Here is a 27,758-nt window from a genome sequence, read left to right as displayed (position 1 = left end):
TCACTCTCCCCTGCAACGGCAGGTGATTGGCGGTGTATCGTACACTGCCGATCACCATCTAGTTCCGGGTCATCGGGTCACCACTGACCCGAATGACCGGAATCCCCGCAGATTGCCGACGTGGGGGTCCCGGGACCCCCCCTCGGCGTTTGCCTCGGACGCCTGCTAAACGATTTTAGCAGGCGTCCGGTTTCGCAACCAGCCCGGCGCGGCGGGATGCGAAATTCGCCAGGACATACGAGTACGTGCCTGGTCCTTAAGACCCAGGGCGCACGGACGTACTCATACGTGCTTGGTCCTTAAGGGGTTAACGGGGTATTCCAGGAAAAAACTTTTTTTTTTATATCAACTGGTTCCAGAAAGTTAAACAGATTTGTAAATTACTTCTATTAAAAAAATCTTAAACCTTTCAATAATTATCAGCTGCTGAATTTGAGTTGTTGTTTTCTGTCTGGCAACAGTGCTCTCTGCTGACATCTCTGCTTGTCTCGGGAACTGCACAGAGTAGAAGAGGTTTGCTGTGGGGATTTGTTTCTAAACTGGGTGGTTCCCGAGACACGTGTCATCAGAGAACACTTAGACAGAAAAGAACAACTCAACTTCATCAGCTCATAAGTACTGAAAGGATTAAGATTTTTTAATAGAAGTAATTTACAAATCTGTTTAACTTTCTGGAGCCAGTTGATATATAAAAAAAAAGTTATTTTCCTGCATTACCCCTTTAATGCTCAGTATTGTTCTATTATGACCTCAATGCTTCTATTAGGATAAGTATTGCGATCACTGAACTCCAGGTTCCCCTCTTCTGTGTATGTTTGTGTGTGTGTACAGTCTGAATGAATAACTCAGTGACTTTAAATGGTTACTCCGCTGCTAGACAAAGGATAGGGGATAAGATGTCAGATTGCTGTGGTCCCACTGCTGGGAACGCCCTTGATCTACCATGCAGCACCCACCTGTAGCAGGCTGAGTCCATCTCGACCACCGGGACAGAAGATCGTGACGTCACGACTCCGGCCCCATGTGACGTCACACCCCGCCCCTCAATGCAAGTCTATGGGAGGGGGCGTGACAGCTGTTCCGGAAGCCACTACAGGTGGGTGCGGCATGGCAGATCCAGGGGGTCCCCGGCGATCTGACATCTTATCCCTCATCCTTTGGATAGGGGATAAGATGTCTAGGGGCGGAGTACCCCTTTAAAATAGAGATGGAGCCTGCAGAAATCTAATAGAAATGCCATATACAAGCTATACAATGGTGAGAAATAGTGCTACTCCTCATGTTCACACAGGACAGCTCATCCAGGAAGGTTATCTGAAAGAACAGGCACATTTTAAATATTTTGTAAGTGACTTTTTGTGCCATTATTTGATTGTTACATTAGTTTAATATTTGTCAGAAATTACTGCCAGGCTATTTTGTACTTTATCACAGTTGAGTAACACAGCAGAAGGAGTGATAGCCATGAGAGTTTTGTCTTTTTAATCCATTAAGGACGGACCCATTTTTTACCATAATGACCAGATTTGACATGTCTCTTTAAATGGTAATAACTGTAACACTTTTTCTGAGCGGAGCAATTCTGAGATTTTTTTTTTGTGACATATTGTACTATATATAAATGGTGCATTTTTGTTGACACATGCAGCATTTTTTGTGAATAACTCCAAAATATTGTGAAAAACTTGAAAATTTCTGGCGTTTTTTTATTTGATTTTTTTATGGTGTACACAGTGTGGTAAAAGTGATGTTATATTTATTCTGTTGGTCAGTACGATTATGGCGATACCCATTTTATATAGCTTTCTATGTCCTTCTTCCTTTTCTGAGCAAAATTCTTTTTCTGCCATTCATTTTCCAACAGCCATAACTTTTTTATTTTTTGTCCGACGCCACTAAGTAAGGGCTTATTTTTTGCAAGATGAGCTGTACTTTTTAATGGCATTATTTTTGCGATATGTGCTACCTTTTGATCTTTTTTATTCTGCTATTTGCACCAAAATTGGCGAATTTTGCGCTTTTTTTTTTTTTTTTTATGGCATTCATGCGGGATAATTTACATTATAGTTTTATAGTACACATCATTACGGACGTGGCAATACCTATTATGTATATGATTTGTGTTTTTGATCTTTTTTGGTGATAATACAGGGCTTTTATTGGGAAAGGGGCATTTTTTTAATTTCATTTTTTTTACACTTCATACTTTTATTGAAGAACTTTTTATTTTATTTTTTAAACTTTTTACAGTTTATACAATGCTGCAATACATTTGTACTGCAGCACAGTATGACCCGATCAGCTGCACACACTACAGCCTGTGCGATCCAGCCTGTGGCTGGATCTCACAGGCTTCCGTAGCAGGAAGACAGGAGGTCATGATCAAACCTCCTGCTGCCATAGCAACCAATGGCAACCCGCGATCATATCGCCGTGCCGCCGTTGATGAACAGAGGATTGATCAATCAGGATTGATCGCGGCAACTATGGGGTTAATGCTTCCGGGACTGGCGTGTTCGTGGCTCTGGCAGGACTCTGGGTGTGATTGACGGCCGGGTCCCGCCGCCGATCTCCTGCGCTGCCCGCGGCAGTGTCGGAGATCGCTAGGATGTATGCATACGTACCAGCGCGCGAACGTGTCGGGTGCTGGGACGTATGCATACTTCCTATTGCGGGAAGGGGTTAATTTAATGCATATTGCTTTCAACAGTTTTATTCTGCTGATGTTTAACCTATCAGTGCATAATAATACATTTTCCTAATTTATGGTTTGAATTATTGTATGTATAATATTTTGTTATGTGTACCACCTCAATATTCATTAGAATATTCAAAGTGTATTCCTTCAAAATGTACTTCTAATTGTTCCAATATTGGAAGTTGAAAAATGATTTTAGTAGTCTGTGTTCTATGTAGGGCAGGTTAAGTACCACTTTTTCTGAAATTTAAGGTGGCATATATACTTAAACCTCCCCCAAAAAATCTTCCTTTTGAGATAACCACCCTCTGTTCCAGACCAGACTTTTAGTTCCACATGTAATATACATTCTTTGAGAAGACCACCCCCATAAAAGTCCACACTTTTTTAAGCAATTTAGGATGATCATTTCAAAAAGTTTTTGCTGTACGTTATGCAGTCAAGTTTCATAATATTACACAAACTTACATTTGTGCATTCATGAGAAGTTGGTTGAAGTGAAGGCTCAATATAACACCATCATTATAGGCTACAAACTAATCTAAGAACTGCACTGTAAGGGCTCGTTCACATTGCCGTCGGACTCTGCTATTCAGAGTTCCATCGGTAAATCCGGTCAGAACGACGAGAATTTAGCAGAGAAAAAAATAGTGCAAGCATTTCAGGCAAGTGAATGGGGTCCATCGGGACATGGCAGAAGCAGTTTGCCCCCGACCCGTTTCAGGGTCCTTTCAGCTCTTTAACACCTTAACTACATAGGACATAAATGTACGTCCTGGTGCCCTGGTACTTAACACACCAGGACGTACATTTATGTCCTGTACATGACTGCGAGCACCAGAGTGGTACTTGTGTCATGCGCAGCAGGTCCCGGCTGCCATCAGCAGCAAGGGACCCGCACATCAGCAATCGCGTTGATGTGTGCCATTAACCCCTCAGATGCCGTGATCAATACAGATTGCCGCGGGGATCTGATCATCCAGCATGGCGGCCGGAGATCCCCTCACCTGCTTCCGGTCGTCTACTGGGGTCTTCTGCTCAGGTCTGAGATCAAGCAGACCAGAGCAGAAGATAGCCAATAATACTGATCAGTGCAGTGCATAGTGATTGCATCCAGTGATTGCTATAAATAGTCCCCTATTGGGACTATTAAAGTGTAAAAGAAAAAGTAACAAAATGTAAAAAAAAAAACTAAAAAAGTAAAAAAATGTGAAAAATCCCCTCCCCCAATACAAATTGTCACTTTTTCCCATTTTACCCCAGAAAGTGTAAAAATACATAAATTAATAAACATATTTGGTATCGCCGCGTGTGTAAATGTCCGAACTATCAAAATATAATGTTAATGATCCCATATGGTGAACGTCGTAATATAAAAAAATTGTCAAAAATATTCCGAAATAGCTTATATCAGATAAGGCTGCTTTCACACTATGAAGTTCACCCGTTAATAAACGTATGTTATTATGTATTATTAACGGACGTTTAATAGCGGATGAATTAACGGATGCTAACAAAACATCTGTCATATGGATGTTTTTACACCTCTGCCTTCAGACTCCCACAGCCAGGACTACTACTGCTCCCATCATGGAACAGACTTTTTTCCATGATGGGAGTAGTAATTCCCCACTGCGGGAGTCTGTAGACAGCTGGGGAGGCTACATTAGTGTTTGTACTACTACCCCATCATAGAACAGACTCTGTTCCATGATGGGGGTTGTAGTACAGGGGATGAGGGATTTATCGCACCGGGTCTCACTTCTGACACCCCATGCGATCAGAAGTTATTAAGCAGGGGAGCTCCGCAACCCTGCGATCACCGATGTATTTTTTACTTTCATTTTTAAGTTCCCTGCGGGGATCCCTGAATGGCCGGTACTGAGGAGTCATTCAGGGATCCCCACGGGGTTTTTAAAATGGACAATGTGAGGGGACATATGTATAATAAAAGTGGTGTGTGTGTGTGTGGGGGGGGGGGGGGGGCATAGAGCGCTATATATCTAGCCCCCGACAGCGCATTAATAAAAATATTACCCCCGCCAGCGCATTTATAAGTATATATCTATACCCCCCGCCAGCGCATACTGTGACCCCACCAGCGCATTTGTCCTAATTTTCTATTGCGGCGCTATATGTGACAACCATACCTATCAGAACGTATTCAGCAGCCGCTCGGCCGATGATCCTGATGGATATACTGTTCATTCATTGAGCAGCAGTTGTATATGTATATAGATGTGCTGGGGGGGGGCAGACATATAGCGTTATCTGCCCCCCACAGCGCTTCTATATACATATGCAGCTGTCGCTCAATGAATGAATAGTATATCTGTCAGAATAATCGGCTGCTGGATGCGCTCCTGACATATATACTTGTCACATATAGGGCATTTGTGCAGCGACATATATGACAAGTATAAATGTCAGGAGCGCATCCAGCAGCCGCTCGGCCGATGATCCTGACAGATATACTATTAATTCATTGAGCGGCAGCTGCATGTGTATATAGAAGCGCTGCGGGGGGGCAGATAATGCTTTATGTCTGCCCCCCCCCCCAGCACATCTATATACATATGCAGCTGCCGCTCAATGAATGAACAGTATATCTGTCAGGATCATCGGCTGAGCGGCTGCTGGATGTGCTCCTGACATTTATACTTGTCATATATGTTGCTGCACAAATGCGCTATATGTGACAAGTATATATGTCAGGAGCGCATCCAGCAGCCGCTCGGCCGATGATCCTTACAGATACACTATTCATTCATAGATACGTTCTGATAGGTATGGTTGTCACATATAGCGCTGCAATAGAAAATTAGGACAAATGCGCTGGCGGGGTCACAGTATGCGCTGGCACGGGGTATAGATATATACTTATAAATGCGCTGGCGGGGTCACAGTATGCGCTGGCACGGGGTATAGATATATACTTATAAATGCGCTGGCACGGGGTATAGATATATACTTATAAATGCGCTGGTGGGGTCACAGTATGCGCTGGCGGGGGGTATAGATATATACTTATAAATGCGCTGGCGGGGTCACAGTATGCGCTGGCACGGGGTATAGATATATACTTATAAATGCGCTGGCGGGGTCACAGTATGCGCTGGCACGGGGTATAGATATATACTTATAAATGCGCTGGCGGGGTCACAGTAATTTAAAAATGAAAGTAAAAAATACATCGGTGATCGCAGGGTTGCGGACCATGCCGCCCGCTCCCCTGCTTAATAAATTCTGATCGCATCGGGTGGGATCAATCCCTCAGCCCCTGTACTACAACCCCTATCATGGAACAGAGTCTGATCCATGATGGGGGTAGTAGTACAAACACTAATGTAACCTCCCCAGCCACCGGCAGTCTCCCGCAGTGGGGAACTACTACTCCCAGCATAGAAACTGTTCCATGATGGGAGTAGTAGTAGTCCCTCAGCACTGCAGGAGTCTACTGATGCCACCTCTTCTCAGCATGCTCAGTAAAAATAATATCCGTTATAATAAAGGGCATTAACGGGTGTATTTACTAACGTATGTCGGCCATAGACTTCAATGTTAAAAATAACATACGTTAATTTACCCGTTTCTTGTGACATGCAAAAAATTAGTGCATGTCACGTTATTTCTCACGTCACAACTAACGTACGTTAGTCATGACGGGCTATAACGTATGACAAAGGTTAAATGAAAAAATCCATTGACTTGAATGGGGTTGTTTAACGTGTGTTAATCATTATGTTTCAAACGTACGTGTATTAACGGGAGAACCTCATAGTGTGAAAGCAGCCTAATATTCCCAAATTTTTTATTTATTTTTTTATAATTAAAAGTTTCATATATACAAATGGGAAATATATGGAAAAATGAAAAAGTTATAGGTCGTCATAATAGATGGATTTTAAACGCACTAATTTGGTTAAAAGGTTTGAGATTTTTTTTAAAGCGGTACAATAATAGAAAAGTATGTAATTATGGGTATCATTTTGATCGTATTGACCCACAGAATAAAGAAAACATGTAATTTTTACCATAAATTGTACAGCGTAAAAATTAAACCTTCCCAAATTTCCTAAATTGCGGTTTTCTTTTCAATTTGCCCACATGTATAATATTTTCGCCACACATTTTTATGGTAAAATGAGTGATGTTGTTACAAAGGACAACAGATCACACAAAAAACAAGCCCTCATACTCATCTGTGGATGAAAATATAAAAGAGTTATGATTTTTAGAAGGCGAGGAGGAAAAAACAAAAATGCAAAAATAAAATTGGCTGCATCCTTAACCTCTTAAGGACCAATGACGTTGTGGAACGTCATGGCACCCTGGGCTTTAAGGACCAATGACGTTCCACAACGTCATGGCGTTTTCCGGTCTCTGCCGCTCGCCGGGCAGAGATCGGAACCGGATGCCTGCTGAAATCCTGCTGAATTTTGCATGATCCCGGCTGTCACAGACAGCCAGGACCATGCTGAAGACTAGGAGCGAGGTGGCAAGCCTACCACCTCCTCCGATCCCCTGCGATTCTTCGGTTAGTTAACCGACCAATCACAGGGGGGGGGGGGGGGGGGGGCGGTTACTTCCTCCCGCCCTGCCCGGCCCCTGTTGCAAAACAACAACTCCCAGTATTGCCGGACAGCCGTTGACTGTCCAGGCATGCGGGGAGTTTTGCAACAGCTGGAGGCACCCTGTTTGGGAATCACTGGCATAGAATACCCCTATGTCCACCCCTATGTAAATCCCTAATTCAGGCCTCAAATGCGCATGGCGCTCTCACTTTGGAGCCCTGTCGTATTTCAAGGCAACAGTTTAGGGTCACATATGGGGTATCGCCGTACTCGGGAGAAATTGTGTTACAAATTTTGTGGGGCTTTTTCTCCTTTTACACCTTATGAAAAGGTGAAGTTGGGGGTCTACACCAGCATGTTAGTGTAAAAAAAAAAATTTTTACACTAACATGCTGGTGTTGCCCCATACTTTTCATTTTGACAAGAGGTAAAAGGGAAAAACACCCCCCAAAATTTTTAATGCAATTTCTCCCGACTACGGAGATACCCCATATGTGGGCGCAAACTGCTCTGGGGGCGCACAACAAGGCCCAGAAGGGAGAGTTCACCATGTACATTTGATGTGATTTGTACAGGGTGGCTGATTGTTACAGCGGTTTTGACAAACGCAAAAAAAAAAAAAAAACACATGTGACCCCATTTCGGAAACTACACCCCTCACGGAATGTAATGAGGGGTGCAGTCAGAATTTACACCCCACAGGTGTCTGACGGATCTTTGGAACAGTGGGCTGTGCTAATTAAAAATTTTGTACAGCCCACTGTTCCAAAGATCTGACAGACACCAGTGGGGGGTAAATGCTCACTGTACCCCTTGTTACGTTCCTCAAGGGGTCTAGTTTCCAAAATGGTATTCCATGTGGGGGGTTATTTTGCTGTCCTGGCACCATAGGGGCTTCCTAAATGCGACATGCCCCTCGAGCAAAATTTGCTCTCAAAAAGCCAAATATGACTCCTTCTCTTCTGAGCATTGTAGTTCGCCCGTAGTGCGCTTCAGGTCCACTTATGGGGTACCTCCATACTTAGAAGAGATGGGGTTACAAATTTTGGGGGGTATTTTCTGCTATGAACCCTTGCAAAAATGTGAAATTTTTACGTATGCGAAAGTCGTGAAAAACCTGTGGGGTATTAAAGGAGTAGTCCAGTGGTGACTCAGTGGTGAGCAACTTATTCCCTATCCTAAGGATAGGGGATAAGTTGCAGATCGCGGGGAGTCCGACCGCTGGGGCCCCCTGCGATCTCCTGTACGGAGCCCCGACAGCCCGCGGGAAGGGGGCGTGTCGACCTCCGCACGAGGCGGTGGCCGACACGCCCCCTCAATACAACTCTATGGCAGAGCCGAAGCGCTGCCTTCGGCAATCTCCAGCTCTGCCATTGAGATGTATTGAGGGGGCGTGTCGGCCGCCGCTTCGTGCGGGGGTCGACACCCGCTATCTGGCCGGAGAGCCGGGCCCCGTACTGAGAGATCGCAGGGGGCCCCAGCGGTCGGACCCCACGCGATCTCAAACTTATCCCCTATCCTTATAATAGGGCATACGTTTTTCACCACTGGACTACCCCTTTAAGGCTCACTTTATTCCTTGTTACGTTCCTCAAGGGGTCTAGTTTCCAAAATGATATGCCATGTGTTTTTTTTTTTTTCCTGTTCTGGCACCATAGGGGCTTCCTAAATGCAACATGCCCCCCAAAAACCATTTCAGAAAAACGTACTCTCCAAAATCCCCTCGGCGCTCCTTCGCTTCTGAGCCTTCTACTGCGCCCGCCGAACAATTTACATAGACATATGAGGTATGTGCTTACTCGAGAGAAATTGGGCTACAAATATAAGTATACATTTTCTCCTTTTACCCCTTGTAAAAATTCAAAAATTGGGTCTACAAGAACATGCAAGTGTAAAAAATGAAGATTGTGAATTTTTTCCTTCACTTTGCTGCTATTCCTGTGAAACACCTAAAGGGTTAAAACGCTGACTGAATGTCATTTTGAATACTTTGGGGGGTGCAATTTTTATAATGGGGTCATTTATGGGGTATTTCTAAGATGAAGACCCTTCAAATCCACTTCAAACCTGAACTGGTCCCTGAAAAATTGTGATTTTGGAAATTTTGTGAAAAATTGGAAAATTGCTGCTGAACTTTGAAGCCCTCTGGTGTCTTCCAAAAGTAAAAACACGTCAATTTTATGATGCAAACATAAAGTGGACATATTTTATATGTGAATAAAAAAAAATTATTTGGAATATCCATTTTCCTTACAAGCAGAGAGCTTCAAAGTTAGAAAAATGCTAAATTTTCTATTTTTTCATCAAATTTTGGAATTTTTCACTAAGAAAGGATGCAAGTATCGACAACATTTTACCAATAACATAAAGTAGAATATGTCACGAAAAAACAATCTCGGAATCAGAATGATAGGTAAAAGCATTCCAGAGTTATTAATGTTTAAAGTGACAGTGGTCAGATGTTCAAAAAACGCTCTGGTCCTAAGGTGTAAAATGGCCTGGTCCTTAAGGGGTTAAGGTCAAAATGGGCTGCGTCCTTAAGTGGTTAAAGGAGAAAAAAGAAAAGATGATCGGACAATTAATGGGTCAGATGCAAACGGCAATGTGAACCTAGCCTAAATCAACTACAAAGGCATCACCCAAGGACTTGCCACATGTCCATTCTAAAATTCTACGAATCCCCCTTACAGAGTAACTTCTTCTTCACTGGCTAGATGCATCACAAAGAGTGTGAGATGGAATGAACCCTGTGGAATCATGGCCCTAGAGAGTCGATCATCTTTTTGTAACACAGAATTCTGAAGAGTTTGGATGTCATCAAGAACCTGGTCAGAAGGAGGATAAAAAAGAAAAAAAATTACGTAAAATAATGACATTAAAACATTTGTAAATGTAACTTACTGACATATCACTTATTGAGAATGAATGTTATTGACAGGTAATTTAAAGTACATTTAACCATAAACATGTTTTATGTATAAATGCAATTGTTGGCCAGATGTATTATTATCCTACATGATTTTAACCAATCCCAGTCTCATCCCCAGATAAAAACTATGATCTATCTAAAACGCAGCAGCATTTCAGAGTAAATCATCGCTGGTTATAATGAGAGAGCCTGTACTGACAGGTTATGGTTAAGAAAGACTCAGTTGTCCTAAAATAAAACTGCTTTCCTATAGTGAAACTGTATTTCAGGTCTATATTAAATACTAAGAAGGTAGCCAACCCCTCTAGGCTAGCATCAATTGCCTGATACAATGATGTAATGGTAATAATGATGACTGGATCGTGCTTCAATTATAATATGAAAAGTGCAAATTTATTACACAATATAAAATACATAAAAAAATATTTTGTAAACAGTAAATCCTTATATTGTGTTATTTTGTATTTTTTATATTTTTTTAAAATATTTGTTTACAAATATTTTTTTATGTATTTTATATTGTGTAATAAATTTGCACTTTTCATATTATAATTGAAGCACGATCCAGTCATCATTATTACCATTACATCATTGTATCAGGCAACTGATGCTAGCCTAGAGGGGTTGGCTACCTTCTTAGTTTTGTCTCTCCTATTTAAAACACCAGGTGTAGGTGTATAGCCCTCTTACCTCGGCTAGTTAATTGTGAGCTGCACATTTTTTACCTATATTAAATACTGTTTACACATTCTAATTTTAGTGATCAGTCTGAAATCCAAAGCAGAAGAAAGAATGGTACTGGTGCTGTCCTAAAGGGGTACTCTGGCCCTAGACATCTCATCCACTATGCAAAGAATAGGGGATAAGATGTTTGATCACGAGGGTCCCGCAGCTGGGTACCCCCGCAATCTCTCATGCAGCACTCCCTGTCCTCAGCCTCAAAGAGTGATCTTTGCTCTAGCCGCCACGCCCTCTCCCATAGACTTGCATCGAGGGGGCGGGTGTGACATCACGAGGAGGCGGAGCCGTGACATCACGATACTCCAGCCCCTGTATTGTGAGTCATCAGACATGGAGCGATCTTCGCTCCAAGAGGCTGATAACAGAGGGTGCTGCAGGAGAGAATGTACCCCTTTAACAGAATTTCCCTTCAGAGTTAACGCCCCTAAAAATTCTGTTCTGAGATACTTGATGGGATTTTGCTGCACTATGTACACTATGGAAGTTCCTTAGCAGTACTTCCGAGGCAAATCCGGATTATGCCCAAAATTTTGACCAGAACTGCATTGCATCCAGAGCCTGCAGCAAATAGTGTGTAAGGGCCTTGCTATGGTATATTGGCAAGGGTTTGCCATGAACTGACTATTGACTGCTGGAAATATGATATCAAAGGGCCCAGCAAATCTAAAAAACAACATTCTGTCTGCTCAATGGCACACTATCTGGACAGTACTATGCTGCTGTTCTCTGAACGGAGATTGTCAGGAGCTGCCCTGCAAGAAGGGGTAGTGCTTCATTCTAGAGATCAGTGAGGATCACATTGGTTGGACATCCACTGGTTAATTCAATAGATTTCACACACTCAAATGTATGAAATGCAACACAAAAACACAAACACTTTAAACACAAACATGTCATATGGACGGTTCTGTTTCTTATCCATGGTGGTGGTATCCAGTGGTTAAATTAGATAAACTGTGTCTGGACCTTACCGTACAGTGATAAGAACACCACAGAACTCAGTTTGAAAGTAGCATGTTCTAGTAATATGCCATCACAGAACATATCACTAGGCCCCCCAGTAAACTGACGTTGACAAAAGGAATGCCAATTTTTAAGTGTATGGGAAAGAGCAACAGACTGCTCTCTTTAAAGTGCATCTGTCACCTAAACTGACCCCCATAATGTAGCCCCATAAGCATATTCTCCTTACTGTTGTGCTGACATACCTTTATTTTATATTGTGGAGGCAAAAAAGTAGCAAAAATAAAGGACATTGTAAGTCTGTTACCAGTGTCCTAGAGGCAGGGCTAGTGGGGCCGGAGATGTGCCAATCCGACAAGCCTATCTCACAGACGTCAGGGGCCTTTGACACATGGCTATACGGCCAGCAGCAACACTTAGTGTGTAGTCTGTGTGTGCACCAGTACTGTGGTTTATTGCGCACACACAGTAAAACTCTGACCCCTGTCGGTTGGCCAACTTGTCACAGTCACTAGAGGTTGAGAGCTTGCTCTAGTGACTGACTTTAAGGCACCAGAAACAGACTCCAAACCCACATGTCTCGGGTCAAAGCTTCACTGCGTGTGTGCCAGAAACCACAGTACTGTGAACATGCAGACTGCACACACAGGGCTGCTACAGGCCTGGTAGCCCTGTGTGCCCATCAAAAGCTATTGACATCTGGGAGAGAGATGTGTCGGATCAGCTCTAAACCCACAGGCCCGCCTCCAGGACACTGGTAATGGAGTCATTTTTTTGCTTCTTTTCGTACATCATAAGATGTAGTAAAGGTATGTTAGGATATAGCACAGTAAGGAGTATGTGCTTATGGGGCTACATTACCGGGGTGAGTTTGGATGACAGATGCACTTTAACAGAAGTTGTCTGCTGCTCTTTCATATATAGTAAAAGACAGAAGCACTTTAATATTGTGGACAATAGGCTCCATATTTCACTCTATGGCATAAGTTAAAACCTTCCATTTGAGGTATACATTGGGGAATACTTCCGACTTACACATCTAAAGGAAGGCCCACACACGATGTGAACAGAGCCTAAGGGGGGATTCATATACAGCAAAAAGAAATGGCCATAAAAAGAGCAGTACTTCTCATTGAGCCTCTGGCAGTGTGAATGGGCAAGCTCTGAAGCTCACACAGACTTCAACGTGAGCTTCAGTGCTGAACCTAGCTATAAACAGTGACATGTCACTCCTTTCCAGCATGTTTCCCCACTCCCACTGAAATCAATGAGAGCAGGGTTTTGGGCAGTGAGACCACACTGTTTTTCAGTGGGATAGAGAGACAAAAAGAAAAAACAGGGGGCGCTCCCTTGTAATGTATATCAAAAAGGTGTGTGCCCTCCACCACACCCAAGTGATATACTAACTTTGTGGTAGTGTCTGTGGGATGGCCACGGGCCAACAGCAAATTCCGCTATTAAGAAGTGGATAGAGGCAAATGAGCTGCCGCACTCACGACCGCCACTGGTTGCACCAAGAGGGTAACCAGTTTTAGTAATGCAAGAAAAAGGGTAAAAATGGCGGATGGTGGAGACGCTGCTCGTGTGGCATCAAGAATCGAGAATGCAGACCGGCAACGGGATATCAATATATTTTATTTTAGTAGAAATGGACAACGCGTTTCGGCATACTTATGATGCCTTCCTCAGGTCCAATAAAATTGCATACTTTGTTGATGGTGCTGTAGGACCGTGCTGGTGTGGATCTTGTCTGCGTGCTGGTGTAGATCCTGTCTGTTGGCGGTGCCGGCGTGCACGCCGGCACCGCCAACAGACAGGATCCACACCAGCACGTTCCTACAGCACCATCAACGAATTATGCAATTTTATTGGACCTGAGGAAGGCATCAGAAGTATGCCGAAACGCGTTGTCCATTTCTACCAAAATAAAATATATTGATATCCAGTTGCCGGTCTGCATTCTCGATTCTTGACGCCACACGAGCAGCGCCTCCACCATCCGCCATTTTTACCCTTTTCCTTGCACCACACTGTTTTTGAAACTCTTAATTTGCCCATGTGAATGTAACCTAACCAAAAGGACAAATAAGCAAATGCCGTTAAAATAAACAAAATTACCTTTGTATTAGTAATGGGCAGGGAGACAAAATAATTGGGTCGCTTTTGCTTTTTGCTTTTGTCACCATCTTCATCACTTTCCAATTTATGTTGTTTCCTTTTCTTTTTTCCTTTTTTCTCCACTATTTCAGTAGCTACAAGAAATTATGTTAATGCATTATATGTCATATTAATTTTTAAAGAGTTTAGTAAAGTATCCTGACAGATGCTTAGATGACATCAGGGGAAATAACCACAAAAAGCAATTAGCTACAATCTACAAAAATGTAATTTCACCAGAAACATAATTAGTTAGGCGTAACTTCAGATAACCTCAATACACCACTGCATCACCTATTTCACTCCATGTGTAGATATTTAGAGCAGATCATCCTTCGCCTGCTTGTAACATGGTGGATCATTAACTCCTTAAAGGGGTTGTGCGCTGCCCTGTCTTTCGGAGCTCCGCTCCCAGCGTCCGAAAGTTCATTACTCCGAACGCTGTGTGCGGGCTTCCGTGTTCACGCCCGGCCCCTTGTGACGTCACGCCCGCCGCCTCAACAAAAGTCTATGGGAAGGGGGCGCGACTTCACGAGGGGCCGGGCGTGACCTCACGAGGGGGCGGGAGTGACGTCACGAGGGGGCGGGCGTGACGTCACGAGGGGGCGGCCGCGAACACAGAAGCCCGCACACAGCGTTCGGAGTAATGAACTTCCGGACGCTGCGAGCGGAGCTCCTAAAGGCAGGGCAGCGCACAACCCCTTTAAAGGGGTTATCCACCTGCCAGACAGTAATGGAGATGCTTAGGAAGGATCTGCACTTGTCTTGGGGCTAAATGGCTATGTTGTGAGATTACCATAATACTGTGGCTAGCTGTTTGTGAACTGGTATTTCCTTTTTGAGTTTTCTTTGTTGCCTACAAATCCCATAATTCCATTTTTCTCCCTCCATCAGCCACCACACCTGTTGAAACATAAATGAGCTGCATCCATTCAAAAGCCCTGTGGTTTTCAATCAGGGTGCCTACAGCTGTTGCATTAGTTGCAGATTGATCTCTCTCCCACCATGCAATCGCTCCACCCATTGAATCAGACAAGCTCCCTGTCATCAGCTGACTAGCGAGTCAGGTCTCGACCACATTGCAAGCTGGGAAAAATCTGAGACAACAGTCATTCTGTATGCTGGTAAAAATAAATATTGGAGTGAAAATCACATAAGAATTGTGAGAAAACCATCACACTTAGGTACAGACACTATATTATGAACTACACTAAACCCCTGTAGCATAGTCAAATAAAAATAAATTCCTGGAATTCCCCTTTAATGGTGTCTTCACACGTACAGTTTTCTGCGCAGATTTGATATGCAAGATTTGAAGCCGTATTCAGTCATTTAGTTTACAATGAAATTTGCAGTACAAATGTGGTGACCCAGTACAGAATAAGGTATTCTTCTGTACTCCTGCCCATCCTGTGGGCAGATGCTGCTTCAATGCTTGTCATGGGCCCACTCTCCTAATTTACAATTTAATGCAATGTTTATACACTGGTTAACATATGAGTATTTTCTATGCACTGTTACTTTAACCCCTTAAAGGGTAGCTCCCACCATCATGTTTTTTTTTTTTCTTTCCCTGCCTATTGCCCTTCTATGCCTAACACCCTCCCTGCCTTAATTTTTTTTTACTATTTTAAAAATGGCATTTAGTCTGCCTGGTAGTGTGCTCACTACCAGGCAGACTTCCCCTGCACGCACGACGTCACTGATGCCTGCTGGGGGCCAACTTCTGCCCTTAGTTCTCCTAACAGGGTGCCTCCAGCTGTTTCAACACTACTACTCCCAGCATGCCCTGACATCTACTGGCTGTCAGGGCATGCTGGGAGTTGTAGTGGGGAAACAACTGGAGGCACACCGCGATGGCCGCACATCCCGCTCCCCGCCGCGCAGCCCGCAACCCCCCCCCCGGCCCCGTCGCGCTGCTCAACTCCCTCCCCACCCCCCCACCCTTAGTTCACCTACTCAGTGTCCCTCCAGCTGTTTCCCCACTACAACTCCCAGCTTGCCCTGACATCTATTGGCTGTCAGGGCATGCTGGGAGTTGTAGTGGGGAAACAACTGGAGGCACACCGTGATGGCCCATCCCGCTCCCGCCGCGCAGCCCGCAACCCCCCTGGCCCCGCTGCGCCGCACAACCCACTACCCCCCCTCCCCCCGCAAAAACATTCAGTAACAGACACAACATAGATAATCTTACCTGTCGCCGAGCCCTGCCAGGGAGCCTGCGCGCGTCCTCTTCCTTCAAAGCGCTCGCTCCCGCCTGTCTGATTGACAGGCAGGAGCGAGCACCGCAGTGAATGAATTCCAACTCGTTGCCAGGCTTCAACGAGTCAAAATGAATTAGTGACGTCACTGCCCAATGCATTCAGCCACTAGGAGGGCGACCCCTAGTGGCCGAATTTAAAAGTGATTTTAAACTGTTTTAAAATCACTTTTTTTAATGAAAGTATATTAGAGATATGAATTCGAGTAGAATACAGACATAGCGCACATCTACAATCTTGTATAATGATCTGATTGCTTCTCAGCATAATATCAAAAACTAACAGGTTGTTAGTATACATTTTTGATCAAAAAGTACAAGCCCACTCGCCACGTCAAGGCCACCTATTCAGAGTGGGTCCCTAACGTCCCTAGCATAAAATGGCGCAGCACCAGGCGGCGACCACCACCGCCGCGACACAGGTGCCCACGGGGGGGGGAGCGACCCACTGGTAGAGCGGCCCCAATGCCTCTCAAACCAGTCTATAGGCCGCACCCGCCCGCAGACACAGCACCACGGCAGCAACAGACGCCGCCCCGCACCACACCAGTGTGAACAAGGTGTAATGGCTCACTTACCTTGCTCTCCCAGTCAGACTGGGAGGCTGCTAGGAGTGAAATGGCCCTGTTGTGGTTAATTACCACCTATATAGGTTTAGGCTGTGGGGGTGGGGAAGAGTGCAGCACATGTTCAAAAAAACAAAAAAAAAAAAAGGGGGAAGAAAGAAATCACAATATGAATTCGAGTAGAATACAGACATAGCGCACATCTACAATCTTGTATAATGATCTGATTGCTTCTCAGCATAATATCAAAAACTAACAGGTTGTTAGTATACATTTTTGATCAAAAAGTACAAGCCCACTCGCCACGTCAAGGCCACCTATTCAGAGTGGGTCCCTAACGTCCCTAGCATAAAATGGCGCAGCACCAGGCGGCGACCACCACCGCCGCGACACAGGTGCCCACGGGGGGGGGAGCGACCCACTGGTAGAGCGGCCCCAATGCCTCTCAAACCAGTCTATAGGCCGCACCCGCCCGCAGACACAGCACCACGGCAGCAACAGACGCCGCCCCGCACCACACCAGTGTGAACAAGGTGTAATGGCTCACTTACCTTGCTCTCCCAGTCAGACTGGGAGGCTGCTAGGAGTGAAATGGCCCTGTTGTGGTTAATTACCACCTATATAGGTTTAGGCTGTGGGGGTGGGGAAGAGTGCAGCACATGTTCAAAAAAACAAAAAAAAAGGGGGAAGAAAGAAATCACAATATGAATTCGAGTAGAATACAGACATAGCGCACATCTACAATCTTGTATAATGATCTGATTGCTTCTCAGCATAATATCAAAAACTAACAGGTTGTTAGTATACATTTTTGATCAAAAAGTACAAGCCCACTCGCCACGTCAAGGCCACCTATTCAGAGTGGGTCCCTAACGTCCCTAGCATAAAATGGCGCAGCACCAGGCGGCGACCACCACCGCCGCGACACAGGTGCCCACGGGGGGGGGAGCGACCCACTGGTAGAGCGGCCCCAATGCCTCTCAAACCAGTCTATAGGCCGCACCCGCCCGCAGACACAGCACCACGGCAGCAACAGACGCCGCCCCGCACCACACCAGTGTGAACAAGGTGTAATGGCTCACTTACCTTGCTCTCCCAGTCAGACTGGGAGGCTGCTAGGAGTGAAATGGCCCTGTTGTGGTTAATTACCACCTATATAGGTTTAGGCTGTGGGGGTGGGGAAGAGTGCAGCACATGTTCAAAAAAACAAAAAAAAAGGGGGAAGAAAGAAATCACAATATGAATTCGAGTAGAATACAGACATAGCGCACATCTACAATCTTGTATAATGATCTGATTGCTTCTCAGCATAATATCAAAAACTAACAGGTTGTTAGTATACATTTTTGATCAAAAAGTACAAGCCCACTCGCCACGTCAAGGCCACCTATTCAGAGTGGGTCCCTAACGTCCCTAGCATAAAATGGCGCAGCACCAGGCGGCGACCACCACCGCCGCGACACAGGTGCCCACGGGGGGGGGGAGCGACCCACTGGTAGAGCGGCCCCAATGCCTCTCAAACCAGTCTATAGGCCGCACCCGCCCGCAGACACAGCACCACGGCAGCAACAGACGCCGCCCCGCACCACACCAGTGTGAACAAGGTGTAATGGCTCACTTACCTTGCTCTCCCAGTCAGACTGGGAGGCTGCTAGGAGTGAAATGGCCCTGTTGTGGTTAATTACCACCTATATAGGTTTAGGCTGTGGGGGTGGGGAAGAGTGCAGCACATGTTCAAAAAAACAAAAAAAAAGGGGGAAGAAAGAAATCACAATATGAATTCGAGTAGAATACAGACATAGCGCACATCTACAATCTTGTATAATGATCTGATTGCTTCTCAGCATAATATCAAAAACTAACAGGTTGTTAGTATACATTTTTGATCAAAAAGTACAAGCCCACTCGCCACGTCAAGGCCACCTATTCAGAGTGGGTCCCTAACGTCCCTAGCATAAAATGGCGCAGCACCAGGCGGCGACCACCACCGCCGCGACACAGGTGCCCACGGGGGGGGGGAGCGACCCACTGGTAGAGCGGCCCCAATGCCTCTCAAACCAGTCTATAGGCCGCACCCGCCCGCAGACACAGCACCACGGCAGCAACAGACGCCGCCCCGCACCACACCAGTGTGAACAAGGTGTAATGGCTCACTTACCTTGCTCTCCCAGTCAGACTGGGAGGCTGCTAGGAGTGAAATGGCCCTGTTGTGGTTAATTACCACCTATATAGGTTTAGGCTGTGGGGGTGGGGAAGAGTGCAGCACATGTTCAAAAAAACAAAAAAAAAGGGGGAAGAAAGAAATCACAATATGAATTCGAGTAGAATACAGACATAGCGCACATCTACAATCTTGTATAATGATCTGATTGCTTCTCAGCATAATATCAAAAACTAACAGGTTGTTAGTATACATTTTTGATCAAAAAGTACAAGCCCACTCGCCACGTCAAGGCCACCTATTCAGAGTGGGTCCCTAACGTCCCTAGCATAAAATGGCGCAGCACCAGGCGGCGACCACCACCGCCGCGACACAGGTGCCCACGGGGGGGGGGAGCGACCCACTGGTAGAGCGGCCCCAATGCCTCTCAAACCAGTCTATAGGCCGCACCCGCCCGCAGACACAGCACCACGGCAGCAACAGACGCCGCCCCGCACCACACCAGTGTGAACAAGGTGTAATGGCTCACTTACCTTGCTCTCCCAGTCAGACTGGGAGGCTGCTAGGAGTGAAATGGCCCTGTTGTGGTTAATTACCACCTATATAGGTTTAGGCTGTGGGGGTGGGGAAGAGTGCAGCACATGTTCAAAAAAACAAAAAAAAAGGGGGAAGAAAGAAATCACAATATGAATTCGAGTAGAATACAGACATAGCGCACATCTACAATCTTGTATAATGATCTGATTGCTTCTCAGCATAATATCAAAAACTAACAGGTTGTTAGTATACATTTTTGATCAAAAAGTACAAGCCCACTCGCCACGTCAAGGCCACCTATTCAGAGTGGGTCCCTAACGTCCCTAGCATAAAATGGCGCAGCACCAGCGGTGCGGGGTGGCGTCTGTTGCTGCCGTGGTGCTGTGTCTGCGGGCGGGTGCGGCCTATAGACTGGTTTGAGAGGCATTGGGGCCGCTCTGCCAGTGGGTCGCTCCCCCCCGTGGGCACTGGTGTCGCGGCGGTGGTGGTCGCCGCTCTGTGCTGCACCATTTTATGCTAGGGACGTTAGGGACCCACTCTGAATAGGTGGCCTTGACGTGGCGAGTGGGCTTGTACTTTTTGATCAAAAATGTATACTAACAACCTGTTAGTTTTTGATATTATGCTGAGAAGCAATCAGATCATTATACAAGATTGTAGATGTGCGCTATGTCTGTATTCTACTTGAATCCACATTGTGATTTCTTTCTTCCCCCTTTTTTTGTTTTTTAAACATGTGCTGCACTCTTCCCCACCCCCCACAGCCTAAACCTATATAGGTGGTAATTAACCACAACAGGGCCATTTCACTCCTAGCAGCCTCCCAGTCTGACTGGGAGAGCAAGGTAAGTGAACCATTACACCTTGTTCACACTGGTGTGGTGCGGGGCGGCGTCTGTTGCTGCCGTGGTGCTGTGTCTGCGGGCGGGTGCGGCCTATAGACTGGTTTGAGAGGCATTGGGGCCGCTCTGCCAGTGGGTCGCTCCCCCCGTGGGCACTGGTGTCGCGGCGGTGGTGGTCGCCGCTCTGTGCTGCACCATTTTATGCTAGGGACGTTAGGGACCCACTCTGAATAGGTGGCCTTGACGTGGCGAGTGGGCTTGTACTTTTTGATCAAAAATGTATACTAACAACCTGTTAGTTTTTGATATTATGCTGAGAAGCAATCAGATCATTATACAAGATTGTAGATGTGCGCTATGTCTGTATTCTACTTGAATCCACATTGTGATTTCTTTCTTCCCCCTTTTTTTGTTTTTTAAACATGTGCTGCACTCTTCCCCACCCCCCACAGCCTAAACCTATATAGGTGGTAATTAACCACAACAGGGCCATTTCACTCCTAGCAGCCTCCCAGTCTGACTGGGAGAGCAAGGTAAGTGAACCATTACACCTTGTTCACACTGGTGTGGTGCGGGGCGGCGTCTGTTGCTGCCGTGGTGCTGTGTCTGCGGGCGGGTGCGGCCTATAGACTGGTTTGAGAGGCATTGGGGCCGCTCTGCCAGTGGGTCGCTCCCCCCCGTGGGCACTGGTGTCGCGGCGGTGGTGGTCGCCGCTCTGTGCTGCACCATTTTATGCTAGGGACGTTAGGGACCCACTCTGAATAGGTGGCCTTGACGTGGCGAGTGGGCTTGTACTTTTTGATCAAAAATGTATACTAACAACCTGTTAGTTTTTGATATTATGCTGAGAAGCAATCAGATCATTATACAAGATTGTAGATGTGCGCTATGTCTGTATTCTACTTGAATCCACATTGTGATTTCTTTCTTCCCCCTTTTTTTGTTTTTTAAACATGTGCTGCACTCTTCCCCACCCCCCACAGCCTAAACCTATATAGGTGGTAATTAACCACAACAGGGCCATTTCACTCCTAGCAGCCTCCCAGTCTGACTGGGAGAGCAAGGTAAGTGAACCATTACACCTTGTTCACACTGGTGTGGTGCGGGGCGGCGTCTGTTGCTGCCGTGGTGCTGTGTCTGCGGGCGGGTGCGGCCTATAGACTGGTTTGAGAGGCATTGGGGCCGCTCTGCCAGTGGGTCGCTCCCCCCCGTGGGCACTGGTGTCGCGGCGGTGGTGGTCGCCGCTCTGTGCTGCACCATTTTATGCTAGGGACGTTAGGGACCCACTCTGAATAGGTGGCCTTGACGTGGCGAGTGGGCTTGTACTTTTTGATCAAAAATGTATACTAACAACCTGTTAGTTTTTGATATTATGCTGAGAAGCAATCAGATCATTATACAAGATTGTAGATGTGCGCTATGTCTGTATTCTACTTGAATCCACATTGTGATTTCTTTCTTCCCCCTTTTTTTGTTTTTTAAACATGTGCTGCACTCTTCCCCACCCCCCACAGCCTAAACCTATATAGGTGGTAATTAACCACAACAGGGCCATTTCACTCCTAGCAGCCTCCCAGTCTGACTGGGAGAGCAAGGTAAGTGAACCATTACACCTTGTTCACACTGGTGTGGTGCGGGGCGGCGTCTGTTGCTGCCGTGGTGCTGTGTCTGCGGGCGGGTGCGGCCTATAGACTGGTTTGAGAGGCATTGGGGCCGCTCTGCCAGTGGGTCGCTCCCCCCCGTGGGCACTGGTGTCGCGGCGGTGGTGGTCGCCGCTCTGTGCTGCACCATTTTATGCTAGGGACGTTAGGGACCCACTCTGAATAGGTGGCCTTGACGTGGCGAGTGGGCTTGTACTTTTTGATCAAAAATGTATACTAACAACCTGTTAGTTTTTGATATTATGCTGAGAAGCAATCAGATCATTATACAAGATTGTAGATGTGCGCTATGTCTGTATTCTACTTGAATCTATATTAGAGATATGTTGTAGTACTTAAGTACTACAACATATCAATTTTTTTTATTTCATGACAGTGCCCATTTAAGGACCAGAGTGTTTTTTGCACATCTGACCACTGCCACTTTAAGCATTAATAACTCAGGAATGCTTTTAATTATGAATTTGATTCTGAGATCGTTTTTTCGCGACATATTCTATTTTAACATAGTGGTAAATGTTCCCAATACTTGCATCATTTCTTGGTGAAAAATTCCAAAATTTCATGAAACATTTGAAAATTTAGCATTTTTCTAACTTTGAAGCTCTCTGCTTGTAAGGAAAATTGACATTCCAAATAAATTATATATTGATTCACAAATACAATATGTCTACTTTATGTTTGCATCATAAAGTTGACATGTTTTTACTTTTGGAAGATATCAGAGAGCTTCAAAAGTTCAGCAGCAATTTTCCAATTTTTCACAAAATTTTCAAAATGGGAATTTTTCAGGGACCAGTTCAGTTTTGAAGTGGATTTGAAGGGCCTTCATATTAGAAATACCCCACAAATGACCCCATTATAAAAACTGCACCCCCCAAAGTATTCAAAATGACATTCAGTAAGTGTGTTAACCCTTTAGGTGTTTCACAGGAATAGCAGCAAACTGATGGAGAAAATCTTTAATTTTTTACACTCACATGTTCTTGTAGACCCGGTTTTTGAATTTTTACAAGGGGTAAAAGGAGAGAAATCCCCCAAAAAATTTCTCTCCAGAAAGGAAATACCCCATATGTGCACTTTTTCACAATTCTGACCACCGTCGCTTTACGAATTAATAATGCGAAAACGCTTTTACCGAATATTCTGATTCTGAGTGTTTTTTCGGGACATATTCTACTTTAATTTGTGGTAAATTTTCGGCGTTACTTGCATCCTTTTTTGGTGAAAAATCCCAAAATGTAGCATTTTTCTAAATTTGAAGCTCTCTACTTGTAAGGAAAATGGATATTCCCAATAAATTTTTATTTTTTTTCACAAATACAATATGTCCACTTTATGTTGGCATCATAAAATGGACATATTTTTGCTTTTAGAAAAAATTAGAGGGCTTCAAAAGTAGAGCAGCAATTTTAAAAATTTCATGAAAATTGCTAAATCTGAAGGGACAGATGTTACAGAACTACAACTCTCAGCATGCCTGGGCAGTCCAGGCATGCTGAGTTGTAGTTTGGCAACATCTGGAGGGCTACCGTTTGGGCACCACTGTAACAGTGGTCTCCAAACTGTGACCCTCCAGATGTTGCAAAACTACAACTCCCAGCATGCCCAGACAGCCTTTGGCTATCTGGGCATGCTGGGAGTTGCAGTTTGGCCTTCCTAGTGGTTGCCACAGTAAAGATTAGGGATCGTCCGATTATCGGTTTGGCCGATATTATCGGCCGATAATCACGATTTTGGGCATTATCGCTATCGCCAATTACCTTGCCGATAATGCCCCGCCCCCCCCAGCAACCCCCTCCACCACGTCGCACCCCCCACCGCACCGGCCCCATTGCAACCCCCATTCCCGGTTTTATAATTACCTGTTCCCGGGGCCCGGGGTCCATGCTACTTCTGGCTCCTGCTGCGTCCTGCGTTACGCTGTGCGCAATGACGAGTGAGGTGACGCGACGTCACCGTCAGTGCGCACAGTGACAGCTCAAGAGGACGCCCCCGGAGCCAGATGTAGAGTGGACCCTGGGAACAGGTAATTATAAAACCGGGGATGGGGCAGGCAATGGGGCCGGGGCGGTGCGGTGGGGCTGCGGTGATAGGACTCAGGACCCCCGGACAGGCAGGGGGAGAGTAGCGGGTGGCGGCGGCGGTCTATGGCACCGCAAAAGTCACTGCAGTTCATTGATTTAAAGCGCCCGCTTTAAATCAATGATCTGCAGCGGTGTCGCGGGGGGTAAATAGCCGATAACTTATACCGGAATATTGGTATAAGTTATCGGCTATCAGCACTAACCTCCACCGATTATCGGTATCGGCCCTAAAAAAAACGATATCGGTCGATCCCTAGTAAAGATCACTTTACTTTCACTTTCAATTCCCCCCCCCACCATCGCTTCCCTACCTGAGCCAGGATCCAGCAGTCTCCAGCGAAGATCTAGGGTCCCCAGGCATCTTCTCTCCATCTTCCCCTCGACATCCAGGGGTGGGCAGAATGGGGGGTTGCCATGGCAACCCACTGTCCTGCTTTGTCATTGGTCAGAATCAGTTCTGACCAATGGCAGGGGATAGGAGGAGATTGCAGCACTGCGACCTCACTCCTAGCCCTCAGGATGATCGGGGCTGTCTCTGACAGCTCCAATCATCCCTATTTTCCAGGTGATCGGGTCACCAGAGACCCGATCAGCCCGGAATAGCAGGAAATCGCATGTCTGAATTGCCGACATGGGGGGGGGGGCTAGCGGCGGGGACCGGAATTCCCACGGGATGCATACGCCCAGCGTCCTGAACAGGTTAAACTTGGATGAGTAATACATTTTTTTTTCACTAAAATGCTGGTTTTCCAATGTGTAATAGGATAAAATGCCCCCCAAAATGTGTAACACATCTCTTCTGAGAATGGAAATACCCCATGTGTGGACGACAAGTGCACTGTGGGCGAACTACAATGCTCAGAAAAGAAGTAATTACATTTGGCTTTTGGAAAGCAAAGTTTGCTGAAAGGGTTTTTGGGGGGCATGTCACATTTAGGAAGCCCCCATGGTGCCAGAACAGCAAATAACAAACAAACAAACACATGGCATACTATTTTGGAAACTACACCCCTCAAGGCACTTAACAAGGGGTACAGTGAGCCTTAACACCCCACAGGTGTTTGACGACTTTCCGTTAAAGTCAGATGTGTAAATGAGAAAAAAAATGTTTTCACAAAAATGCATTTTTTTTCTCAAATTTACCATTTGGTAATAGTAGAAAATGCACCACAAAATACCCCATGTGCTCCCCATGTGCTCTGCAGGCGAACTACAGTGCTCAGAAGAGAAGGAGCGCCATTGGGCTGTTGGAGAGAGAATTTGGCTGGAATTCAAGTCGGGGGACATGTGCATTTACAAAGCCCCCATGGTGCCAGAACAGTGGACCCCTCCCCACATGTGACCCTATTTCGGAAACTACACCCCTCACAGAATGTAACAATGGGTGCAGTGAGCATTTACATCCCACTGGCATTTGACAAATCTTTGGATCAGTGGGCTGTGCAAATGAAAAATTTGTATTTTTCATTTTCATGGACCACTGTTCCAAAAATATGTCAGATACCTGTGGGGTGTAAATGCTCACTGCACCCCTTATTACATTCCGTGAGGGGTGTAGTTTCCAAAATGGGGTCACATGTGGGGGGGGGGGGGTTCCACTGTTCTGGCACCATGGGGGCTCTGTAAACGCACATGGCCTTCAATTCCAGCCAAATTCTCTCTCCAAAAGCCCAATGGCGCTCCTTCTCTTCTGAGCACTGTAGTGCGCCGAAGAGCACTTTACATCCACATATGGGGTATTTATATACTCAGAAGAATGGGGTTACACAATTTGGGGGGCTTTTTTCCTATTATCCCTTGTGAAAATGAAAAATTTGGGATAACACCAGCCTTTTAGTGAAAAAATTTAAAAATTTCATTTTCACGTCCAACTTTAACGAAAATTCTTCAAACACCTGTGGGGTGTAAAGGCTTACTATACCCCTTGTTACGTTCCGTCGGGGGTATAGTTTCCAAAATGGGGTCACATGTTGGTGTTTTATTTTTTTGTGTTTAAGTCAGAAACGAGGTATCAGCAACCCCTGTGCAAATCACCTCAAATGTACGTGGCGCTCTCACTCCTGAGCTTTGTTGTGCGCCCGCAGAGAATTTTATGTCCACATATGTGGTATTTTCATACTCAGCAGAAATTGCGTTACAAAAGTATGGGGCAACACCAGCATGTTAGTGTAAACATTTTTTACAACAACATGCTGGAGTAGACCCCAACTTTACCTTTTCATAAAAGGTGAAAAGGAGAAAAAGCCCCCCAAAATTTGTAAGGCAATTTCTCCCGAGTACGGAAATACCCCATATGTGACCCTAAACTGTTGCCTTGAAATACGACAGGGCTCTGAAGTGAGGGAGCGCCATGCACATTTGAGGCCTATATTAGGGATTTGCACAGGGCTGGACATAGGGGTATTCTACGCCAGTGATTCCCAAACAGGGTGCCTCCAGCTGCAGCAAAACTCCCAGCATGCCTGGACAGTCAATAGCTGTCCGGCAATACTGGGAGTTGTTGTTTTGCAACAGCTGGAGGCTCCGTTTTGGAAACACTGTTGTAAAAGACATTTTTATTTATTTATTGGGGGGGGGGGCTGTAACTGTGTAAGGGTATGTGTATATGTAGTGTTTCTTACTTTTTATTTTGTGTAGGGCAGTGTAGTGTTTTTAGGGTACATTCAAATAGGCAGGGTTCACAGCAAGTTTTCCGCTAGGAGTTTGAGCTGCGGCGGAAAATTTGATGCATCTCAAACTTGCACCAAAGGCTTGCTGTAAACCCCCGCCCGTGTGAATGTACCCTGTACATTAACATGATGGGGGGGGGGGGGGAGGGGGCAAACCTCCAGCTGTTGCAAAACTACAACTTCCAGCATGCCTTTTGGCTATCCGTGCATTTTTGGGGTTATAGTTATGCAACAGCTGGAGGCACACTGGTTGCAAAACACAGAGTTTGTTACTAAACTCAGTGTTTCCCAACCAGTGTGCCTCCAGCTGTTGCAAAACTATAACTCCCAGCATGCCCTGACAGCCGAAGGACATGTTGGGAGTTGCAGTTATGCAACAACTGGAGGAGAACAGTTTGGAGACCACTGTGTAGTAGTGTCTAAACTGTAGCCCTCCAACATGCTGGGAGTTGTAGTTCTGAAACATCTAATGGGCCAGATGTTACAGAACTACAACTCCCAGCATGCCTGGACTGTCTGGGCATGCTGAGAGTTGTAGTTTTGCGACATCTGGAAGGGCTACAGTTTGGACACCACTGCACAGTGGTCTCAAAACTGTGGCCCTCCAGATGTTGCAGAGTCCGTTATATACACAATCAACTATAAGTCACAGCAAGCCGATAAGCTTCCCTAAGTTCACCCTGCATCTCCTTCACGCTAATCTGAGCTGTAACGGATTGTACCACCTTTCCAACCTAAAGCATACCAGCTATCCGTAACCTTGCGTCGGAGTGATTATTTGCCCCGTGCCTGGCACAGGAGAAGCTGGTCTACATCGGGTGGTGTACAGGTCAGCCCTGGCATCATGAAGCGGTTAATTACACATTACCCTAACTGACACCACACAAAATCCTGCGCTTTAAATCTACCCAAT

At 45.6% G+C, this 27,758-nt stretch overlaps 1 protein-coding gene across 7 annotated transcripts in view; it reads right to left on the bottom strand.

Moving 5' to 3' along the window:
- AKAP7 (A-kinase anchoring protein 7) overlaps positions 1 to 27,758 on the bottom strand; it is a 162,249-nt gene that overhangs the window by 114,373 nt on the left and 20,118 nt on the right. For all 7 annotated transcript variants that reach the window (XM_056566554.1, XM_056566555.1, XM_056566553.1 and 4 more), the window contains exons 3-4: positions 14,024 to 14,157; positions 9,961 to 10,097 (exon numbers count right to left, since the gene is read on the bottom strand). In XM_056566554.1, coding sequence (XP_056422529.1) covers positions 9,961 to 10,097; positions 14,024 to 14,157 — 271 coding nt within the window. The remainder of the gene's footprint in view (positions 1 to 9,960; positions 10,098 to 14,023; positions 14,158 to 27,758) is intronic.

This window comes from Hyla sarda, chromosome 3 (assembly GCF_029499605.1).
Source record: "Hyla sarda isolate aHylSar1 chromosome 3, aHylSar1.hap1, whole genome shotgun sequence".
In the NCBI taxonomy this organism is placed as follows: domain Eukaryota; kingdom Metazoa; phylum Chordata; class Amphibia; order Anura; family Hylidae; genus Hyla; species Hyla sarda.
The sequence above is the reverse complement of the archived record's forward strand: the minus strand, read 5'-3'. Positions and strand labels throughout refer to the sequence as shown.